The 20,769-nt window shown below is 42.1% G+C and overlaps 1 protein-coding gene across 1 annotated transcript in view; it reads left to right on the forward strand.

The window, feature by feature from the left end:
• LOC129812556 (MAM domain-containing glycosylphosphatidylinositol anchor protein 1-like) overlaps positions 1-20,769 on the forward strand; it is a 310,719-nt gene that overhangs the window by 135,767 nt on the left and 154,183 nt on the right. The window contains exon 5 of the mRNA XM_055864208.1: positions 20,331-20,527. Within this exon, the coding sequence (XP_055720183.1) occupies positions 20,331-20,527 (197 nt within the window). The remainder of the gene's footprint in view (positions 1-20,330; positions 20,528-20,769) is intronic.

The following is a 20,769-nucleotide window of genomic DNA, read 5'->3' on the forward strand; positions in this document are numbered from 1 at the left end:
AGAGGCTAGTCAAGGATCATATCACCTCTACTCTGCCTGACACCCTAGATCGATTACAATTTGTATTCCTGGTGCCAGGAAAATCACCTCTCCTTCAATGTAAAAAAAAAACGAAGGAGCTGACTATAGACACAGAAGAGGACACAGAAGAGGGAGAACGCCACCATCCACATCGACGTGGCTGCAGTGGTGGGTCAAAAGCAGAGTACACTTCACTGACGACCTGAAATGGACCCACGACACTGTGGTGAAGAAGGCACAACAGCGCCTCTTCAACCTCAGGCGGCTTCAGAATTTAACACGCTTGAAAGTTCTACTCACATTAGCTACAGAGATTGGTAGCCCGCAGTCCTCGTGAGCAGCAGGGGCCCCAGAAGGTGGCGCTGTGTTGTTTTCCTCGAAGTGGTCGAAGAAGGGGTTAAGTTTGTCTGGGAGTGAGACTTCGGTGTCCACGACCCGGCTGGTTTTCCCTTTATAATCCATGATTGTCTGAAGTCCCTGCCACATGCATCTCGTGTCTGAGTCATTGAGTTGCGACTCCACTATGTCCCCATAAAGTATTTTTGCCGCTGATTGATTTACGCATCTCATAGCTGATCTGTTTGTACTTGTTCATGTTCAGTCACCTTACCTTGGTTAAATGTGATGACGTACTTCTGATAAAGTGGTACACCCATCGGCAATTTCTACGGATGCCTCGAAGCTCAAGTATCAAATGTAACATCACTATGTGTATGTGGGAGAATGTAGTATGTTTGTATACCCACTCACTACTTCACGCATGCTTGCACCTGGAACCCATATATTGACCAAGGAGGGGTTGAGACTACAAACTTTCCTTCCCTAATCCCAAACCAAATTGGTTTAAGATGTATGGGGGCATTGTAATGAGACATTGATTGCCTTTAATACCAGGGAGGTGCGGTAAATACAGTCTTATGTCTAATGAACCATCTTTCAAACAGAGGGGCAGAGTTTGTCATCGCCTGTGAAACTAATCAGGAATCTGCTCATTGTTTCCCAAATTAGGCTAATTAATCTGTACTTAGCACAGCCCCCTGATGCCACGCTGGCCGACCTTGGAGTGATTTCCAGAAGCACTCCAAGGTCGAACTGAGGGTAATTTCTATGTGGGTATTTTAAGTGTGTGTGCCTTTCGTTCGGAAATGCTTGTGTGTATGTGCCTTTCATTGAAATGATGTGCACCTATGCAGGTTTGGTGGTGTTAGGCTGGTAAATAAACAACGAAGGGACCTTGTTAAATGGTACATTCGGAGAGATGCCTTTTACAATTCAAATTCTGAACAACAATGTGATTTGAATTAAGCTCCCAATGTATTCAATTAGAATGAAACTTGACTATGTATCATTATGCCAAACAGAGCCATAATAGAGGTTTAATCGATTGGTAGACCATTTTCAATGTGAATTTGTCCGTATATAGACACACCGTATGTGTTTAAATAAAATCAGCTAAATGCACTGAGCTTGTCTGATGCTTTAAGCGCACTGTTTGATTACATAAAACACAAATAACTCAAGAGGGAGCCAGAGATCAGGATAAGCAGAAGAAATAAACCTGTACCCGACCATCCTCCACCCGCTCCTGCTGGCCTTCACAGATTTTGCCATTATGTTCCTGAAGTTGCCGGTAATAGGCTACATCAGAGGTTGGCAACCTTTTTCCTGTGGAATGCCAATTTATATTACCATTTCTACTGAGCTGTGTGCCAGTTATAGTTTTCATATACGCATTTTCATGGAACAGTTTAATTTCATTTATAATAACATCTTCGTATCTCAAAATCATTGTCATGTGGTTAATCTAAATGAAAATGATACAAATCTAAAAGTAACTTCTATTGCCATTGCCAACTATGTAAAAATTGCCTTACATAAAGCCAACACATAAAAACATTGCAGTCTGCAGGTAGAAAATATCCTGATACAAATAAATATCCTATAAATCACATTGGCTGCGCATGGCTTGTCTGCAATTAACTTGAAACATAGTATCAACTATCAACTGGTCCGTCCTAAAGCTCACACTAACAAACTGAAAAGCTCCACAGCTCATTATTTGTGGCGAGTTAAGACAATCAGAAATACTATCAGATTCCCAAATGGGCATATTTATTTGCCTACATTTGCACGAAGACCAGGAAGCTTAGGTCTGCTTTTATGCATAATCAGGTGCGCGTCCTTACTTACGAGACATTGACAGGAGCGCTCCAAAGAAAAAACATTTAATAAATTGACAAAACTTCTAAACGGAATGAAATAAACCAAAACTTCTTTCTCACGTGTAGCATAAGTTGTGCACTCTGCAAACAACGTCTCCACTCCGACAATGTGAACGTTAAGACTGGAGTAATAATAATATATTGAATGAAGTAACAGAAATGACCGTAACCAAAAAAACATTGTATATTCAAAATGATGGGAATTAACAGTAATTGTACTACTGGTGATATATGTAATGGGGAATTGACAGACGCTAACAATCAAAGGGCAAACAATTCAAACAACAAAGTTATTAACTTCACTAGGGTAGGGGGCAGCATTTGGAATTTTTGATGAAATTCGTGCCCAAATTAAACGGCCTGCTACTCAGGCCCAGAAGCTATGATATGCATATAATTAGTAGATTTGGATAGAAAACACTCTAAGTTTCCAAAACTGTTAAAATAATGTCTGTGAGTATAACAGAACTGATATGGCAGGCAAAAACCAGAAGAAAATACAACTAGGAAGTACTATTATTTTGAAAGGCTGTTTTTACATTGAAAGCCTATCCACCATACAAAGACTTAGGACCCAGTTCACGAGCTCTATGGCTTCTTCTACTTGTGGACAGTCTTTAGGCATTGTTTCAGGCTTTTACTCTGAACAATGAGGGAGATACAGCACTTTCAATGAGAGGCCAGTGGAAATTTCCAGACATCAGCCATGCGCCTGATCGGGAGCGTGCCTTTCTTGTTTCTCCTTTTCTGTTGACTAAGCTTTTGTCCAGTTGAAATATTGTTGATTATTTATGACAAAAACAACCGTAGGATTAATTTTAAACATTGTTTGGCATGTTTCTACTAACTTTTATTGTACTTTTTCATCTGGACTTAGTGCATGCGCCTTGTGCATTCGGATTACTGGAAAAAAAACGCGCAAACAAAAAAAGGAGGTTTTTGGTCCTAAAGAGGGACATTATCAAACAAAACAAACATTTATTGTCTAACATGGAGACCTGGGAGTGCCACCAGATAAAGATCTTCAAAGGTAAGTGATTCATTTTAATGTTATTTCTGACTTTTGTGAGCCCTCTCCTTGGCTGGAAAATGACTGTATGGGTTCCTGTAGCTAGGCGTTGACCTAACACAATCGCAAAGTGTGCTTTCGCCGTAAAGCCTTTTTGAAATCTGACACAGCAGTTGCATTAAGGAGAAGTTCATCTTTATTCGTATGTTTAACACTTGTATCTTTTATCAATGTTTATGATGTGGCTCTCTGCACTTTCACCGGATGTTTGTTTGAGACAATGCATTTCTGAACATAACGGGCCAATGTAAACTGAGATTTTTGGATACAAATATGAACCTTTTCGAACAAAACATACATGTACTGTGTAACATGAAGTCCTATGAGTGCCATCTGATGAAGATCATCAAAGGTTAGTGATTAATTTAATCGCTATTTCTGACTTTTGTGAGCCCTCTCCTTGGCTGGAAAACGGCTGTGTGGTTTTCCGTGACTAGGTGCTGACCTAACATAATTGCATGGTGTGCTTTCGCAGTAAAGCCTTTTTGAAATCGGACACTGTGGTTTTATTTACAAGAAGTTTATCTTTAAAATGGTGTATAATACTTGTATGTTTGAGGAATTTTAATTATGGGATGGCTCTTGTTTTGAATTTGGCGCCCTGCAATTTCACTGGCTGTTGTCGAGGTGGGACGTAGCGTCTTTTACCAGAGAGGCTAACTCCCCTAGCTGTCACAAACGTCGTCAGAGAAATGACCAGACCAAGGTGCAGCGTCGTGAGCGTACATTTCTTTTTATTATGAATGTCGCCAACAAAAACAAGAAACAACAAAAACGAACGTGAAGCTTACTAGGGCTATACAGGCCACTAATAAAGACAACTACCCACAACTAAGGTGGAAAAACAGGCTGCCTAAGTATGATTCCCAATCAGAGACAACGATAGACAGCTGTCCCTGATTGAGAACCATGCCTGGCCAAAACATAGAAACAGAAAACATAGAAATAAAGAAACTAGAATTCCCACCCTAGTCACACCCTAGCCTAACCAAAATAGAGAATAAAAGCCTCTCTATGGCCAGGGTGTGACACTAGCTCCACAATAAGATAGGGTGCAGGCCAGGCAGCAGGCTGTTAGCTAGCATTCCAGCTTAGTGGAGTCTGCCACTAACACAGTCAGTGTAGTCAGCTCAGTTATCCCCATTGAGACCGTGTCTGTGCCTCGATCTAGGTTGGGCAAAACTAAACATGGCGGTGTTCGCCTTAGCAATCTCACTGGAATAAAGACCTCCTCCATTCCTGTCATTATTGAAAGAGATTGTGATATCTCAAAATAGGGCTACTTAATGTTAGATCCCTCACTTCCAAGGCAGTTACAGTCAATGAACTAATCTCTGATCATAATCTTGATATGATTGGCCTGACTGAAACATGGCTTAAGCCTGATGAATTTACTGTGTTAAGAGGCCTCACCTCCTGGTTACACTAGTGACCATATCCCCCGCGCATCCCGCAAAGGCGGAGGTGTTGCTAACATTTACGATAGCACATTTCAATTTACCAACAAAATAAACTACGTTTTCGTCTTTTGAGCTTCTAGTCATGAAATCTATGCAGCCTACTCAATCACTTTTTATAGCTACTGTTTACAGGCCTCCTGGGCCATATACAGCATTTCTCACTGAGTTCCTTAAATTCCTATCGGACCTTGTAGTCATGGCAGATAATATTCCAATTTTTGGTGACTTTAATATTCACATGGAAATGTCCACAAGGCTTTCGGAGCCATCATCGACTCAGTGGGTTTTGTCCAACATGTCTCGGGACTTACTCACTGTCATACTCTGAGTCATACTCTGGACCTAATTTTGTCCCGTGGGATAAATGTTGTGGATCTTAATGTTTTTCCTCATAATCCTGGACTATCGGACCACCATTTTATTATGTTTGTAATCACAACAAATAATATGCTCAGACCCCAACCAAGAATCATCAAAAGCTGTGCTATAAATTCTAGGACAACCAAAAGATTCCTAGATGCCCTTCCAGACTCCCTCCACCTACCCAAGGATGTCAGACTCCCTACAGCTACCTGTAGTAACCTGGTATATTTATGTTTACCAATAGATGGCAGTATTGACTCAAGACAGGGGTTTGCTTCCCGCTATCCGTAGCTATTTCCTATGTCTGCCTATTTAACTATGATTAAGAAAGCTTCAGAGAGTTTTAAGCCAGGTGCATAAAATGATGTAAATCTAAGTTACAATTAAATACTAAACCGTATGTAAGTCTCATGAGTCGTAATTCTACGAAGCCTTTAAGGATACTACATATTTGGCGATGAGGATAACTATGGAAAACTGCGTTGGATTTTTTTTGCCACGAAGTTAACAGAGTGTTTGGCGTGCGACGCGGGAGGTGAGACTCAAGTGAACGGTGGAAGATTCTGAAGGATTGATTCCCTGGATACCGGTAGGACAAATTTTTGACTGTGTGAGGGGAGAAAGAATCGGAAAAGATGGCTTTGGCAACAATAGGCTCGCTACCACCATTTGATCCTAAAAATCAGGAATGGGAGGAGTACTGTGAAATAATGGAACATTTCTTTGCTGCTAATGAAATAACTGATGCCGCTAAACAGAAATCCATACTCATAAGCGTTGTCGGTGCACAGACGTACAGCTTAATGAGAAACCTGTTGAGCCCAGATAAACCAGGAGAAAAGTCATTCATAGATTTAGTCAAGTTATTAAAAAATCACTTCAATCCCAAACCCAGTGAAATAGTACAACGATTCAAGTTTGATTCACGCATGAGAAAACCTATCGAATCAGTGGGGGAATATGTGGCTGAGTTGAGAAAACTAGCATTGGACTGTAACTATGGGAATACATTATCGCAAATGCTACGTGATCGGCTGGTGTGTGGGATTAATGATGACAGGATACAAATACGATTGTTATCAGAGCCTAATCTCACATTTGAGAATGCACTCAAACTGGCCCAGGCCATGGAGTCCGCAAATAGAAATGCACTGGATTTGCAGGCAAGGGGCGCAACTGCGTGTCACACAGTAAAAGAGAGCAGCGCTGAGCGCGTAGAATGTCAAAGAACAGAAAGCCGTGGTGCAGCAGCCAACAGAGACTGTTATCGTTGCAAAGGCAAACACGCAGCGTTTGACTGTAAATTCAAACACGAAAAGTGTTATGCATGTGGGATAATAGGCCACATTGCGAGGGCGTGCCGCAATAAAAAAAAGCCACGGGATGCAGAAAAGAGGACGGACAGAAAACCGAATACCTCCAGACGCTCTAGCTACCGCTCTAATCAAGTGAGAGAAAGTGAAAGTGAGTGCGCAGACAACGAGCAAGCATTCTCAATGTACAGTGTACAGGGGGCGAATATGAAGAAGGTGGAGCCTTTCATTGTGGAAATGGGAATAAATGGATTGAAGGTACCGTTTGAACTAGACACAGGATGTAGTGTCACTGATGAACAGGTCCCAATTCTATAGGAAGTGGAAAACCGTTGAAGTGCCTAAACTGAGAGACACCCCCATTAAACTCAAAACGTACACAGGGGAGAAGATCACTGTGATTGGAGTTGCTGATGTTCAAGTGGAATATCAAGGACAAAAGAAAAATCTGCCTCTCTTAGTAGTGGAAGGTACTGGCCCCAGCTTACTAGGAAGAGGGTGGTTGGAGGAAATCAAATTGAACTGGGATGAAATCAAACATGTCACCACAGAGACATTGACACTACAGCAGGTGCTTTCAAAGCATGAGGGTGTTTTCAAAGAAGAGCTAGGGACATTAAAAGGGTTCCAAGCTACCATTCATGTTGATGCTGATGCTACTCCCAGATTCTATAGGCCAAGATCAGTTCCATATGCCATGAAGCCTAAAGGGGATGTGGAAATTGACAGACTCTTAGCAGAGGATATAATTGTACCTGTCAAGTTTTCTGAGTGGGCAGCACCAGTTGTTCCCATACTAAAACCAGATGGTTCAATCAGATTATGCGGTGACTACAAGCTGACTGTAAATAGAGTTTCCTCTCTGGAGCAATACCCGATACCCAAAGTTGAGGATTTGCTTTCAACGTTAACCGGAGGGCAACAGTTTACAAAACTGGACATGAGTCACGCATATCAGCAAGTGCTAATGGATAAAGCTTCACAGAAATACTTGACCATAAACACCCACAGAGGGATGTTTACCTATAAACGCTTGCCTTTCGGGGTGTCTTCTGCACCAGCTATCTTCCAAAGAACTATGGAGGGAATTCTGCAGGGGATACCCAAGGTAGCAGTTTACCTCGACGACATTCTTTTCACGGGAGTCACGAAGGAGGAACATCTCAGAAACTTAGGTGAAGTTTTGAGGAGGATGGAGGACGCCGGTCTCCGGCTGAAGAGGAGCAAATGTACACTGTTAGCTGATGAAGTGCAGTACCTGGGTCACAAGGTGGGCCAAGGGGTTACACACTGTCAAGGCTAAAGTGAGGGCTGTTGTGGAAGCTCCAGCTCCGACAAACGTTACAGAGCTGAAAGCCTATCTAGGCTTACTGAATTATGATAATCGCTTCCTCCCGAACCTCTCTACCCTCTTAGCTCCTCTACATCAACTGCTAAGGAAGGATATGGCCTGGAAATGGTCAGAAAGACAGGAAGAAGCTTTTGCAAAGTCAAAGGTGTTACTGCAATCAGCTGAAGTGCTAGTGCACTACTCATCAGACAGAGATCTCATCCTATCGTGTGATGCCTCATCGTATGGTGTGGGGACGGTGCTATCCCACCGGATGGAGAATGGTGCAGAGAAACCTATCGGGTTCATGTCAAGAACGTTGTCGCCAGCGGAGAAAAAGTACTCTCAGCTGGACAAGGAAGGACTGGCTGTCATATTCGGAATACAGAGATTCCACAAGTACTTGTACGGGAGAACATTCACTATTGTGACGGATCATAAGCCTCTGATCTCTCTGTTCCATGAACAAAAGCCAGTACCACAAATGGTCTCTCCAAGAGTTCAACGTTGGAATGTGTGGCTCAGGGCCTACGAGTACAGAATCATTTACAAACCAGGTAGATACCATGGGAATGCTGATGCTCTGAGTAGGCTGCCCGTTCCAGAAATCATCATTCAGGAAGAAGAAAATGACCAGGTTTTGATGATCGACGTGTTGGATGATGCACCGGTGAACACAGCACAAATCAGGCAATGGACTTCAAAGGATGTGACGTTATCACAAGTGCATGAATTTATCCTGAAAGGATGGCCTACAGTGACAGAGTCTCAGATCATGCCTTACTACACTCGCCGCTTGGCATTGAGTGTTCGAGATGGATGTGTTCTGTGGGGTTCAAGAGTAGTTATCCCACCACAAGGGCGGGGGTTGCTACTGAAGTTGTTGCATCAGTCGCATCCAGGTATGTCGAGGATGAAAGGCCTAGCGAGGTCATATGTCTGGTGGTCAAAGATGGACCACGATGTGGAAAATGAGGTTAGCCGGTGTGAGGATTGTCAGAGTAACAGGAAGTCACCCCCCACCGCGCCATTACATCCTTGGGAATGGCCAGAAAAACCATGGACACGATTACATGTGGACTACGCTGGACCGTTCCTAGGGAAAATGTTCCTTGTGCTGATTGATTCTCATTCAAAGTGGATGGATGTTTACCCCATGAACACGTCAACATCGTACGCTACGATTGAGAAGTTGAGACAAAGCTTCAGTGTTATGGGATTGCCTCAAATGTTGGTTAGTGACAATGCTACTTGTTTTACAAGCACTGAATTCACAAGTTTCATGAAACAAAATGGTATTCAGCATGTAACGTCGGCCCCTTTTCACCCATCTTCAAACGGATTAGCAGAACGTGCAGTTCAGACCTTGAAGGAGGGGATGAGGAAAATGCAAGGGCCCAGCATTGAAACAAAGGTGTCAAGATTCTTGTTTAGCTACAGGATTACTCCTCAAGCTACGACTGGGTTGTCACCTGCAGAAATGTTGATGTCAAGGAGGTTAAGGTCAACCTTGGATCTCATCAGACCAGACCTGAAAATGAAAATACAACAAAAGCAATGGAATCAAAAATGTAATCATGACACCAGAGCCAAACTCAGAAGTTTCTCACCTGGAGATGATGTCTATACAAGAAACTATGGGTTTGGTCCTAAATGGATTCCAGCTACCATTGAGGATTGCTCAGGACCAGTATCTTATACTGTGATTATCGGAAGTGGACAAAGACTAAGGAGACACGTGGATCAGATCCGAGCTCGAATTCCAGTTCCATTCGGAGATCTGGATCAATTCTTAAACGAGCAGGACAGGACATTGGAACGTTCCCCAGAGTTGCAGTTGGACAAACCACCTGAGGCCAACAATGCTCAACTTACTGAGACCACCAGTCCTGGACGACCTCCTCCTGTGAAGTCTCCACAAGAGGACTTTGTTTCACCATCAAGGGGTGAAGATCTGGTGGCACCAGCTACACCACCTCTGAGACGCTCTATTAGAGAGAGACGTCCGCCAGACTTTTTCAGATCCTAAAAGAGATCATTTTTGTAAAAATGTAAATAAGAATATAGCATAGCTCAGAAAGGAATGAAATTGGGTTATTAGCTTTAAAGGGGGGGAATGTAGTAACCTGGTGTTTATGTTTACCAATAGATGGCAGTATTGACTCAAGACGGGGGTTTGCTTCCCGCTATCCGTAGCTATTTCCTATGTCTGCCTATTTAACTATGATTAAGAAAGCTTCAGAGAGTTAAGCCAGGTGCATAAAATGATGTAAATCTAAGTTACAATTAAATACTAAACCGTATGTAAGTCTCATGAGTCGTAATTCTAAGAAGCCTTTAAGGATACTACACTACCCAAAATCAGTTAACCACCTAACTGAGGAACTCAATTTAACCTTGTTTCTCAGGCCCAGAAGCTAGGATATGCATATAATTGGTATTTAGATAGAAAACTCTAAAGTTTCTAAAACTCTTAAAATGATGTCTGAGTATAACAGAACTGATATGGCAGGCGAAACCCAGAGGACAAACCCAAAATATGTCTGCTTACCACTGTTTTCAATGGTTAGAACTTTAATTATAAGCCCAGGTCCTCCCAAATTGCAGTTCCTAGGGCTTCCACTAGATGTCAACAGTCTTTAGAAAGAGTTTCAGGCTGGTTTTTAGAAAAATTACCTGGAAATTGTAGTTTTTCTAGGTGGCTCCCATATTGGCTTTAGTGTTTCCAAGTGCGTGGAGGAAAGCACGTTCTTTGTTGTTTATCTCCTGGAAAGACTAACGATTCTCCGTCTTAAATTTTATCGTTTATTTGCGTATTAGGATACCTAAGGAATGATTATAAACGTTGTTTGACTTGTTTGGAAAAGTTTATAAGTAACGTTTGGGATTCACTTTGTATGCATTTTGACAGGGAAACTGAGTGGATTACTGACTGGTGCACGCCAGCTAAACTGAGTTTTTATGGATATAAAAAATAACATTATCGAACAAAAGGACCATTTGTGATGTAAATAGGACCTATTGGAGTGCCAACAGAAGAAGACCATCAAAGGTAAGGCATTTTTTATATCGCTATTTCTGACTTTCGTTTTGCCACCTGCCTGGTTGAAAATGATTGTTATGCATTTGTGCGCTGTCCTCAGATAATCGCATGGTATGCTTTCGCCTTTTTGAAATCTGACACCTTGGCTGGATTAAGAAGAAGTTAACCTTTATTTTGACATTGCATGTGTATTTTCAAGAATGTTAAATATTTACAATTCTCTAGTTTGAATTTGGCACCCTGCACTTTCAATGGATATTGGTCAGGTGGGACGCTACCGTCCCACCTATCCTAGAGAAGTTAAACACTGAATGTACACGAAATGACGGGAGAAAGCATATTCTGGAAAGAGACGTGCATTGTGCATTTTAGCCACAATCCCCTTTTTCTTGGACTGTGCCTTCCCTGCGGCCTCTGCAATAGATTAGTCAACTGACACAGGTGCGAATCAGACAAGTGTTTTGTGTGCCATAAAAAAAAAATATATATGTATATATATAAACTCAGCAAAAAAGAAACGTCCTCTTACTGTCAATTGCGTTATTTTCAGCAAACTTAACACGTGTAAATATTTGTATGAACATAACAAGATTCAATAACTGAGACATAAATCGAACAAGTTCCACAGACATGTGACTAACAGAAATGGAATAATGTGTCCCTGAACAAAGGGGGTGTCAAAATCAAAAGTAACAGTCAGTATCTGGTGTGGCCACCAGCTGCATTAAGTACTGCAGTGCATCTCCTCCTCATGCACCAGATTTGCCAGTTCTTGCTGTGAGATGTTACCCCACTCTTCCCCCAAGGGACCTGCAAGTTCCCGGACATTTCTGGGGGGAATGGCCCTACCCCTCACCCTCTGATCCAACAGGTCCCAGACGTGCTCAGTGGGATTGAGATCCGGGCTCTTTGCTAGCCATGGCAGAATACTCACATTCCTGTCTTGCAGGAAATCACTCACAGAACGAGCAGTATGGCTGGTGGAATTGTCATGCTGGAGGGTCATGTCAGGATGAGCCTGCAGGAAGGGTACCGCATTAGGGGGGAGGATGTCCACGTAATGCACCACGTTGAGATTGCCTGCAATGACAACAAGCTCAGTTCGATGACGCTGTGACACACCGCCCCAGACCACGACGGACCCTCCACCTCCAAATTGATCCCGCTCCAGAGTACAGGCCTTGGTGTAACGCTCATTCCTTCGACGATAAACGCAAATCCGACCATCACACCTGGTGAGACAAAACCGTGAAGAGCACTTTTTGCCAGTCCTGTCTGGTCCAGCGATGGTGGGTTTGTGCCCATAGAAGATGTTGTTGCCAGTGATGTCTGGTGAGGACCTTTCTTACAACAGCCCTACAAGCCCTCAGTCCAGCCTCTCTCAGCCTATTGCGGACAGTCTGAGCACTGATGGAGGGATTGTGCTTTCCTGGTGTAACTCAGTCAGTTGTTGTTGCCATCTTGTACCTGTCCCGCAGGTGTGACGTTCAGATGTACCGATCCTGTGCAGGTGTTGTTACACGTGGTCTGTCACTGCGAGGACCATCAGCTGTCCGTCCTGTCTCCCTTTAGCGCTGTCTTAGGCGTCTCACAGTACGGACATTGCAATTTATTCCACTGGCCACAACTGCAGTCCTCATGCCTCCTTGCAGCATGCCTAAGGCACATTCACGCAGATGAGCAGGGACACTGGGCATCTTTCTTTTGGTGTTTTTTCCAGAGTCAGTGGAATGGTCTATTTAGTGTCCTACGTTTTTATAACTGTGACCTTAATTGCCTACCGTCTGTAAGGTGTTAGTGTCTTAACGACCGTTCCACAGGTGCATGTTCATTAATTGTTTATGGTTCAATGAACAAGCATGGGAAACAGTGTTTAAACCCTTTACAATGAAGATCTGTGAAGTTATTACGAATAATCTTTGAAAGACAGGGTCCTGATAAAGGGTCGTTTATTTTTTTGCTGAGTTTATATGCAGGATTCAGACTTTCTGGGAGGGCTAATCCACAAATTGACTCTGTACCCATGCACTCCCTGGCAAAATAAAAGGGGAAAATCACACACACGCACGCACACACACATTCAGTATATGCAGGATTCAGACTTTCATGTCTATGAGGGAGGGCTAAACCACAAATTGAGTCTGCACCCATACACTCCCAGGCACGATAAAGACACACAAACATACATGCACGCACACACACACACACACACACACACACACACACACCACATACTTAAAAATGGTAGAAAACGTGGGGGAAATTAACCGGTCCTCCGACTGAGCCTTGATAAGATCTGCTCTGCTTGTCTAAAATGTGTTTTTATCAACCTTTATGTCCTTTCTCCAATCCATGTGGGTTAGGTACACAATGCAGCGTCAAACTTAAATTATCTTGACCTTACACCAGCTTTGGTTGCCTCATGCTTCTTCAGGGAGAAAGAAAACACTATGAAACCAGAATTAACCGGTATAAACCATGTCATTCAATCTAAGATGGCCGGAGACCTAACGCTCACAGATTAAACGGTTTACTGGCTTCTTAAGACCTGCGTTGAGAGAATTCCTTTGGCATGGTTTGACTAAATAGCCATGTGGCAATATGTTTTGTCAAGTTCTAGGAAGTTTGTTAATTCACCTTTAGTTGCGTTAGTGAAACACGATTGAAATGTGACATACAGATGTAGGATCATAATTTGATCACCCCTTTGTTTGCTTAGAATTTTGCTGCGCAGTAGGAAATGAAAACTTGTAGTTTATCCAAGGTTTAAAATGCTTCCAAAGTTTGTAATTTCCACATAAAAATGTCAGACTTTATTTGCCCTAATGAAAAATATGTCAACCTCTACAAAAATACTCATTAATTATAATCCACATAATAATTCACATTTCCTGTTGCTCCAGGATTATTTTCCTTTTGTAGCACACTGGCTCAAATTAAGATCCTACATCTGTAATTGCATTACAATGACCACAGCAGTAATTAAGAAGAGGATTCAATATCTTCAAAGCAATAGGCTACATTTGTATTCATTATGGTGTCACGATCGTTATAATGAGTGGACCAAGATGCAGCGTGGTATGTTTCCATCCTCTTTATTTTGAAGAGAAACTCAAAGAAAAAAAAAACAATAAAGTGCAAAACGAAACGTGAAGCTCAATGTAGTGCTCGCAGGCAACTATACCTAGAGAAGATCCCACAAAGCACAATGGGGAAATGGCTGCCTAAATATGATCCCCAATCAGAGACAATGATAAACAGCTGCCTCTGATTGGGAACCATACCAGGCCAACATAGATATATATATTCACCTAGATAACCCACCCTAGTCACACCCCGACCTAACCAACATAGAGAATTAAAAGCTCTCTATTGTCAGGGCGTGACATATGGATCCCTATTCCTGCGGTCGAGCAAAATGAAAGCAGTTATATACAGTACAATTAAAAACATTACATTACATTACATTACACAACAAATTCATTTCAATCTGCTGTCAACATATGGATTGTGCTTATTGACTTTTGTGAAAACGTGAGTATTTTGTGAGCCAAAAGACTGCGATAGCACGCTGAGCTATAGCCTAGGCAATGTAATATGAAGGGCATTGTCCAAGTGTAACAAACTCTTTTATTTCACAATTTTGACATTTTTCATCTGCTTGGCCCCCAATAAATCCTGACTTAGATGTTATGTCTTTGTGCTCTCTCTCTCTCTCACGATCCCCATCACTGTCCCCAGTGGGCTTTTGCGTCACCTTCCTCCTCTTTCTCCTTTCTTCCTCTGCCCTCATCTTTTTATTTACAGCTAGCAGAGGCAGACTAAATAATGGAGAAAGGGTTATAAAGTAGAGGAAGGGACGAAAGGCCTAGAGAGGCCCTTATAATGGCACCGAGAGATTGAAAAAGAGTAAGAGCAGGAGGGACTAAGGGACACCGAAAGAAACAAAAGAGATTTGGTAACTTGTGAGTGGCCACACCGTATATAACACTCTGGAAAATACCCAAGCTCATGTGGAAGACAGAGGGATCTGCCAGGGAATGTAGGGAATAGTGCGCTCACAGTAGTGTACTAAACAGTTGTATGGTAGTGCACTAAACACCATTTCAAATTTTGCTACATAAGACCGAATCGAGGTACAATGGTACAATTCTTGGTCCGTGTGCTGGGATATAAGGGAAAAGGGTGTATTCTTATTCATCAGGATGCCTACACCTCTGCTGTTACTACAGTAGGTGGCAGTATAGGCCTCTCCAACCCAGTTCCTCTAAATATTAAATTTCTCTTTTATTTTTTTCAGCTGACAATCTTTAAGTGTTCAAGAACCATGTTTTTTTCCCCATTATGGAGCCCGTGCACATTCAATGTAATAAGTTGGATTTTGTTGGTCTTGTATGAAATCAAAGTTCACCTTGTCTGTTCCTTCTATCATTGAATGACCAGATAAAACATTTTAGCAGACATGTCATGAGGGCCTTGGGCATTCCATGGATTTGGAGAGTCATAGCACGAATGCATAGGTATTGTATACATTACTAGTGATGCACCGATATGTCATTTTTTGGCCGATACCGATATTTTCCTTGCCCAAAAAAAACGATACCGATACCAATAACCGATATTTAAAATTGTAGCGGCCTTTTAAGCATTATAGTACAGTTAAATAGTTAACACACACACATGGACGCAGCGGTCTAAGGCACGGCATCTCAGTTCAAGAGGCGTCACTACAGTCCCTGGTTCGAGTCCAGGCTGTATCACATCCGGCCATGATTGGGAGTCCCATAGGGCGGCTCACAATTGGCCCAGCGTCGTCCGGGTTTGCCCAGCGTAGGCCGTCATTGTAAATACAAATTTGTTCTTAACTGACTTGCCTAGTTAAATAAAGGTTACACACACACACCACACTGACCAAAAAGTGATTTTGTTGGCATTTACGTATGTCCCCATTACCAGTAAAACATAATCAAAACCTAATTCTTTCACATGCTGTGCTGTTTCGTTGTTCATTTGTTCAGTCGTTTCATTCTCAACCAGGAATTCTATGGAACGCGGTTTGGGTCTTTGCGTGCCAAAAAAGAAAACAATGACCAATAGACGTGTCAGATAAGCTTGTTGACCAATCAGGGCCTGAATATGACTGCACTTCACATAATAATTTAATCTGTTCATAACTGTTTTACGTAGTTATTACACATGGATTACACTATCACTCGTATTTCATATGTCACAACGATTCATCGATACGTATGATATGATGCTGGTGAAGTTGTCTCGCACACCTACAGTGCTGCTTATAAAAAAAAGCTAGCTAGCTCATGGATGCAAACAATGTTCCTCCCCAAAAACATAGCAAAACGATATCTGTTTCAGTAGCTATAGTTAGCTAGCTAGCTATATAGCTTGGTGTCATCTAAAATAACCCTAATTTATAAGACATTTCTTATTTGATTAACGGTGGTCGAGGAATTTATGTGAAGCTAGCCACAATAAGGATTAGCCACAATAGTGGACTTTGCAGTTAGCCTTCAAAATAAGGATGTTTTGAATGTTGTGATTGACAGAGTCGAAAGCCTTGGCCAGGTTGATGGATACGGCTGCACAGTAATGTCTCTTATCGATGGCGGTTATGATATCGTTTATATCCCTGTGGTGCTAGGCTAGGCTATGCTAGTCAGCTTTTTTGATGAGGATGATCCCGGATCCGGGATGGGGGGTCCGTAGAGGCTAGACAATCTGGACCCTCTCTTTCTAAAATTATCTACCGAAATTGTTGCAACGCCTATTACTAGCCTGTTCAACATCTTATTCGTATCGTCTGAGATTCCCATAGATTGGAAAGCTGCCACGGTCATCCCCCTCTTCAAAGGGTGAGACACTCTAGACCCAAACTGTTACAGACCTATATCTATTCTACCCTGCCTTTGTAAGGTCTTTGAAAGCCAAGTTAACAAACAGATTACCGACCATTTAGAATCCCACCGTACCTTCTCCGCTATGCAATCTGGTTTCAGAGCTGGTCATGGGTGCACCTCAGCCATGCTCAAGGTCCTAAACGATATCATAACCGCCATCGATAAGAGACATTACTGTGCAGCTGTCTTCAGACTCAACAGCCCTGGTTTGCTCTTACTGTATAGTCACAGAAAAAACCTGGGTTTTGTGGTTGAAAACGGTATAGGAGCATTGTGTACTGTATCCATAAGGGTTTGTGTAGAGGGGAGAGAGAGAGAAAAATTGTGAGAAAGTTAAAAGGGAGAGAGAATGAGGTCATCAAGTCAGGCTTAGATTCAGACTCATCGTTCCCCTTTCCATCCTCTTCTTTCCCCTGATCACAGGGGTAGGGGGCAGAGAAGTGGACATTTGGGTTCAGCGTCACATTTTCAGAGGCTCGGAAAAGCTGATGATCCTGGCTTTGTTTATGTCCCAAGTCTCCCCCTTCTCTCAGATCCATCCAGCGACACTCCACAACACAGGACACACCCACACACACACAGGACATCACAGATATGCCCTGGACTCAGAGGCGCAGGCAGGAAGCAGGGATTCTGGAAACGCCATTAAAGTCATACCTCTGTACATGAACTCCGCTTATTCCCAGCGCAGATACGGACATACTGTAGTCGCTTGTAAGGACTCATGCGCAAATGCATGAGAATGCACACACACAATAACATTCTTGCTCACCGACACACATCACTCTCACTCAGATCCACACTGCATTCTAACACACACACACACACACACACACACACACACACACACACACACACACACACACACACACACACACACACACACACACACACACACACACACACACACACACACACACACACACACCATGGATAAATACACTTACAAGACACACATCACTCTCACTCAGATCCGCACCTCATTCTGACACACACACACAGACACACAGTTGAAGTCGGAAGTTTACATACACCTTAGCCAAATACATTTAAACTCACATTTAATCCTAGTAAGAATTCCCTGTCTTAGGTCAGCTAGGATCACCACTTTATTTTAAGAATGTGAAATGTCAGAATAATAGAAGAGAGAATTATTTATTTTAGCTTTTATTTCTTTCATCACATTCCCAGTGGGTCAGAAGTTTACATACACTCAATTAGTGTTTGGTTGCATTGCCTTCAAATGGTTTAACTTGGGTGAAATGTTTCGGGTAGCCTTTCACAAGCTTCCCACAATAAGTTTGATGAATTTTGGCCCATTCCTCCTGACAGAGCTGGTGTAACTGAATCAGGTTTGTAGGCTTTTTCAGTTCTGCCCACAAATTTTCTATAGGATTGAGGTCAGGGCTTTGTGATGGCCACTCCAATACCTGGACTTTGTTGTCCTTAAGCTATTTTGCCACAACTTTGGAAGTATGCTTGGGGTCATTGTCCATTTGGAAGACCAATTTGCGATGAAGCTTTAACTTCCTGACTGATGTCTTGAGATGTTGCTTCAATATATCCACATAATTTTCCTGCCTCATGATGCCATCTATTTTGTGAAGTGCACCAGACCCTTCTGCAGCAAAGCAGCCCCACAACAGGATGGGATGGTGTTCTTCGGCTTGCAAGCATCCCCCTTGTCCTCCAAACAACGATGGTTTTATGGCCAAACAGTTTCATCAGACCAGAGGACATTTCTCCAAAAAGTACGATATTTGTCCCCGTGTGCAGTTGCAAACCGTAGTCTGGCTTTCTTATGGAGGTTTTGGAGCAGTGGCTTTTTCCTTGCTGAGTGGCTTTTCAGGTTATGTCACTATAGGACTCGTTTCACTGTGGATATAGATACTTTTGTACCCGTTTCCTCCAGCATCTTCACAAGGTCCTTTGCTGTTGTTCTGGGATTGATGTGCACTCTTTGCACCAAAGTGCATTCATCTCTAGGAGACAGAATGCGTCTCCTTCCTGAGCAGTATGAAGGCTGCGTGGTCCCATGGTGTTTAGAATTGCGTACAATTGTTTGTACAGATGAGTGTGGAACCTTAAGGCATTTGGAAATTGCTCCCAAGGATGAACCAGCCTTGTGGAAGTCTACAATCTTTTTTCTGATGTCTATGCCTATCAGAAGCTTCTGAAGCTATGACATCATTTTCTGGAATTCTCCAAGTTGTTTAAAGGCACAGTCAACTTAGTATATGTAAACGTCTGACCCACTGGAATTGTGATACAGTGAATTATAAGTGAAATAATCTGTCTGTAAACAATTTGTTTGAAAAAATTACTTATGTCATGCACAAAGTAGATGTCCTAACCGACTTGCCAAAACTCTAGTTTGTTAACAAGAATTGGTTGAAAAACAAGTTTTAATAACTTCAACCTAAGTGTATGTAAACTTCCGACTTCAACTGTACATAGTCCACAGATGTTCCGGATTAGCTGATTAGCTCTCCTGATTTAGTTTCCTGCCTGTATCTTCTGCCAAAATAAAGAGAAAGAGAGGGAGCGAGAGAGTGACAGGGAAATGAGGTAAGAAGTCGCAGAGATGGAAATGAGTTGCCATTCAGTAGGTGGAAGTTAAATTGTGTTCGTGTGACTAAGCATGTCGTCAATGTGCCAAATAGGCTGGCAGCAAGTCGGCAGGAAACAAGTAAGCGCTCATATATATATATATATATATATATATATATATATATATATATATATATATATATATATATATATATATATATATATATATATATATATATATATATATATATATTTACAGTGCCAGTCAAAAGTTTGGACACATCTACTAATTCAAGGGTTTTGCTTCATTTTTACAATTTTCTACATTGAAGAATAAAAGTGAAGACATCAAAACTTTTAAATAACACATATGGAATCATTTAGTAACCAAAAAAGTGTGAAACAAATGAAATTAGATTTGAGATTCTTCAAAGTGGCCACCCTTTGCCTTGACAGCTTTTCACTTCTAACAATATTTTATTTTCCGTCTAAAAGAGACAATTTAGCATGGCTCTGTTCCTATAATTGTTCTATTTTCATAATAACAGTGAGTAGTCGGCTAATCAACTGGTCCCAATCAACCTTCAGCCTTATCAAGTTGTATTTAGTGTTTAAATGTGCTTCTATCTTTATCTCTTAGCCACAATAGAAGAGAGTGCTGCTCCTAAATAACACAGCAAGGAAGGCACAAGTGCCGGAGTCACTTAGACACACACACACACAGTTCCCTGCTGAATCTACACTGCCTATCATAAGTATTCATCCCCTTTGGAGATCTTGACATTTATGTGGGATTAAAATGGATTTGGGCAGGCAAACCTTCATTGTAGATATTTTCCTGATTCATTTGTGGTGTGTCTCAGTGTGGTGTACGGTACAGTAGGTGAATGCTGTGTGCACTACAGATGTCTAACCATTGTGAGGAAGGTCCCCACATAGTCTATAAAATATGATTGATGGAATTTAATATAGTTTTGGATGAACGTATTCTTGATCTTGATGAAGTGCGTCTGTGTGTGTGTCTGTGTGTGTGTGTGTGCCCAGACCTTGACAAACCAGTTCTGACTGTGCACCAGACCATCAGCGATGTGCGCGGGAGCTACTACCAGGAGAAGACCGTGTTCCTCCGCTGTACCGTCAACTCCAACCCCCCGGCCCGCTTCATCTGGAAACGAGGCACCATTCCCATAGAGCAGCGCAAGGATCAAGGAGTGGACATCTACGAACCGCTATACACACAGGTACTGTACGAGGACCACAAACACACATTTACACTCTTAAGCTACTAGCATTGTACCCCATGTAACCGATCAAGGATAACAGACCCATAGAGCAAGGATAACAGACCCACAACCCACAGAATAGTATATGCGCAGGCTCACTACATACACACACACACAAATTAACCGCAACAAATAAAGGATAACTGAGTGGACATCTACACTCTAAAAAAATGCTGGGTTAAAAAGAACCCAATTTAAAT

The sequence above is a fragment of the Salvelinus fontinalis genome, chromosome 16, assembly GCF_029448725.1.
Source record: "Salvelinus fontinalis isolate EN_2023a chromosome 16, ASM2944872v1, whole genome shotgun sequence".
Classification (NCBI taxonomy): domain Eukaryota; kingdom Metazoa; phylum Chordata; class Actinopteri; order Salmoniformes; family Salmonidae; genus Salvelinus; species Salvelinus fontinalis.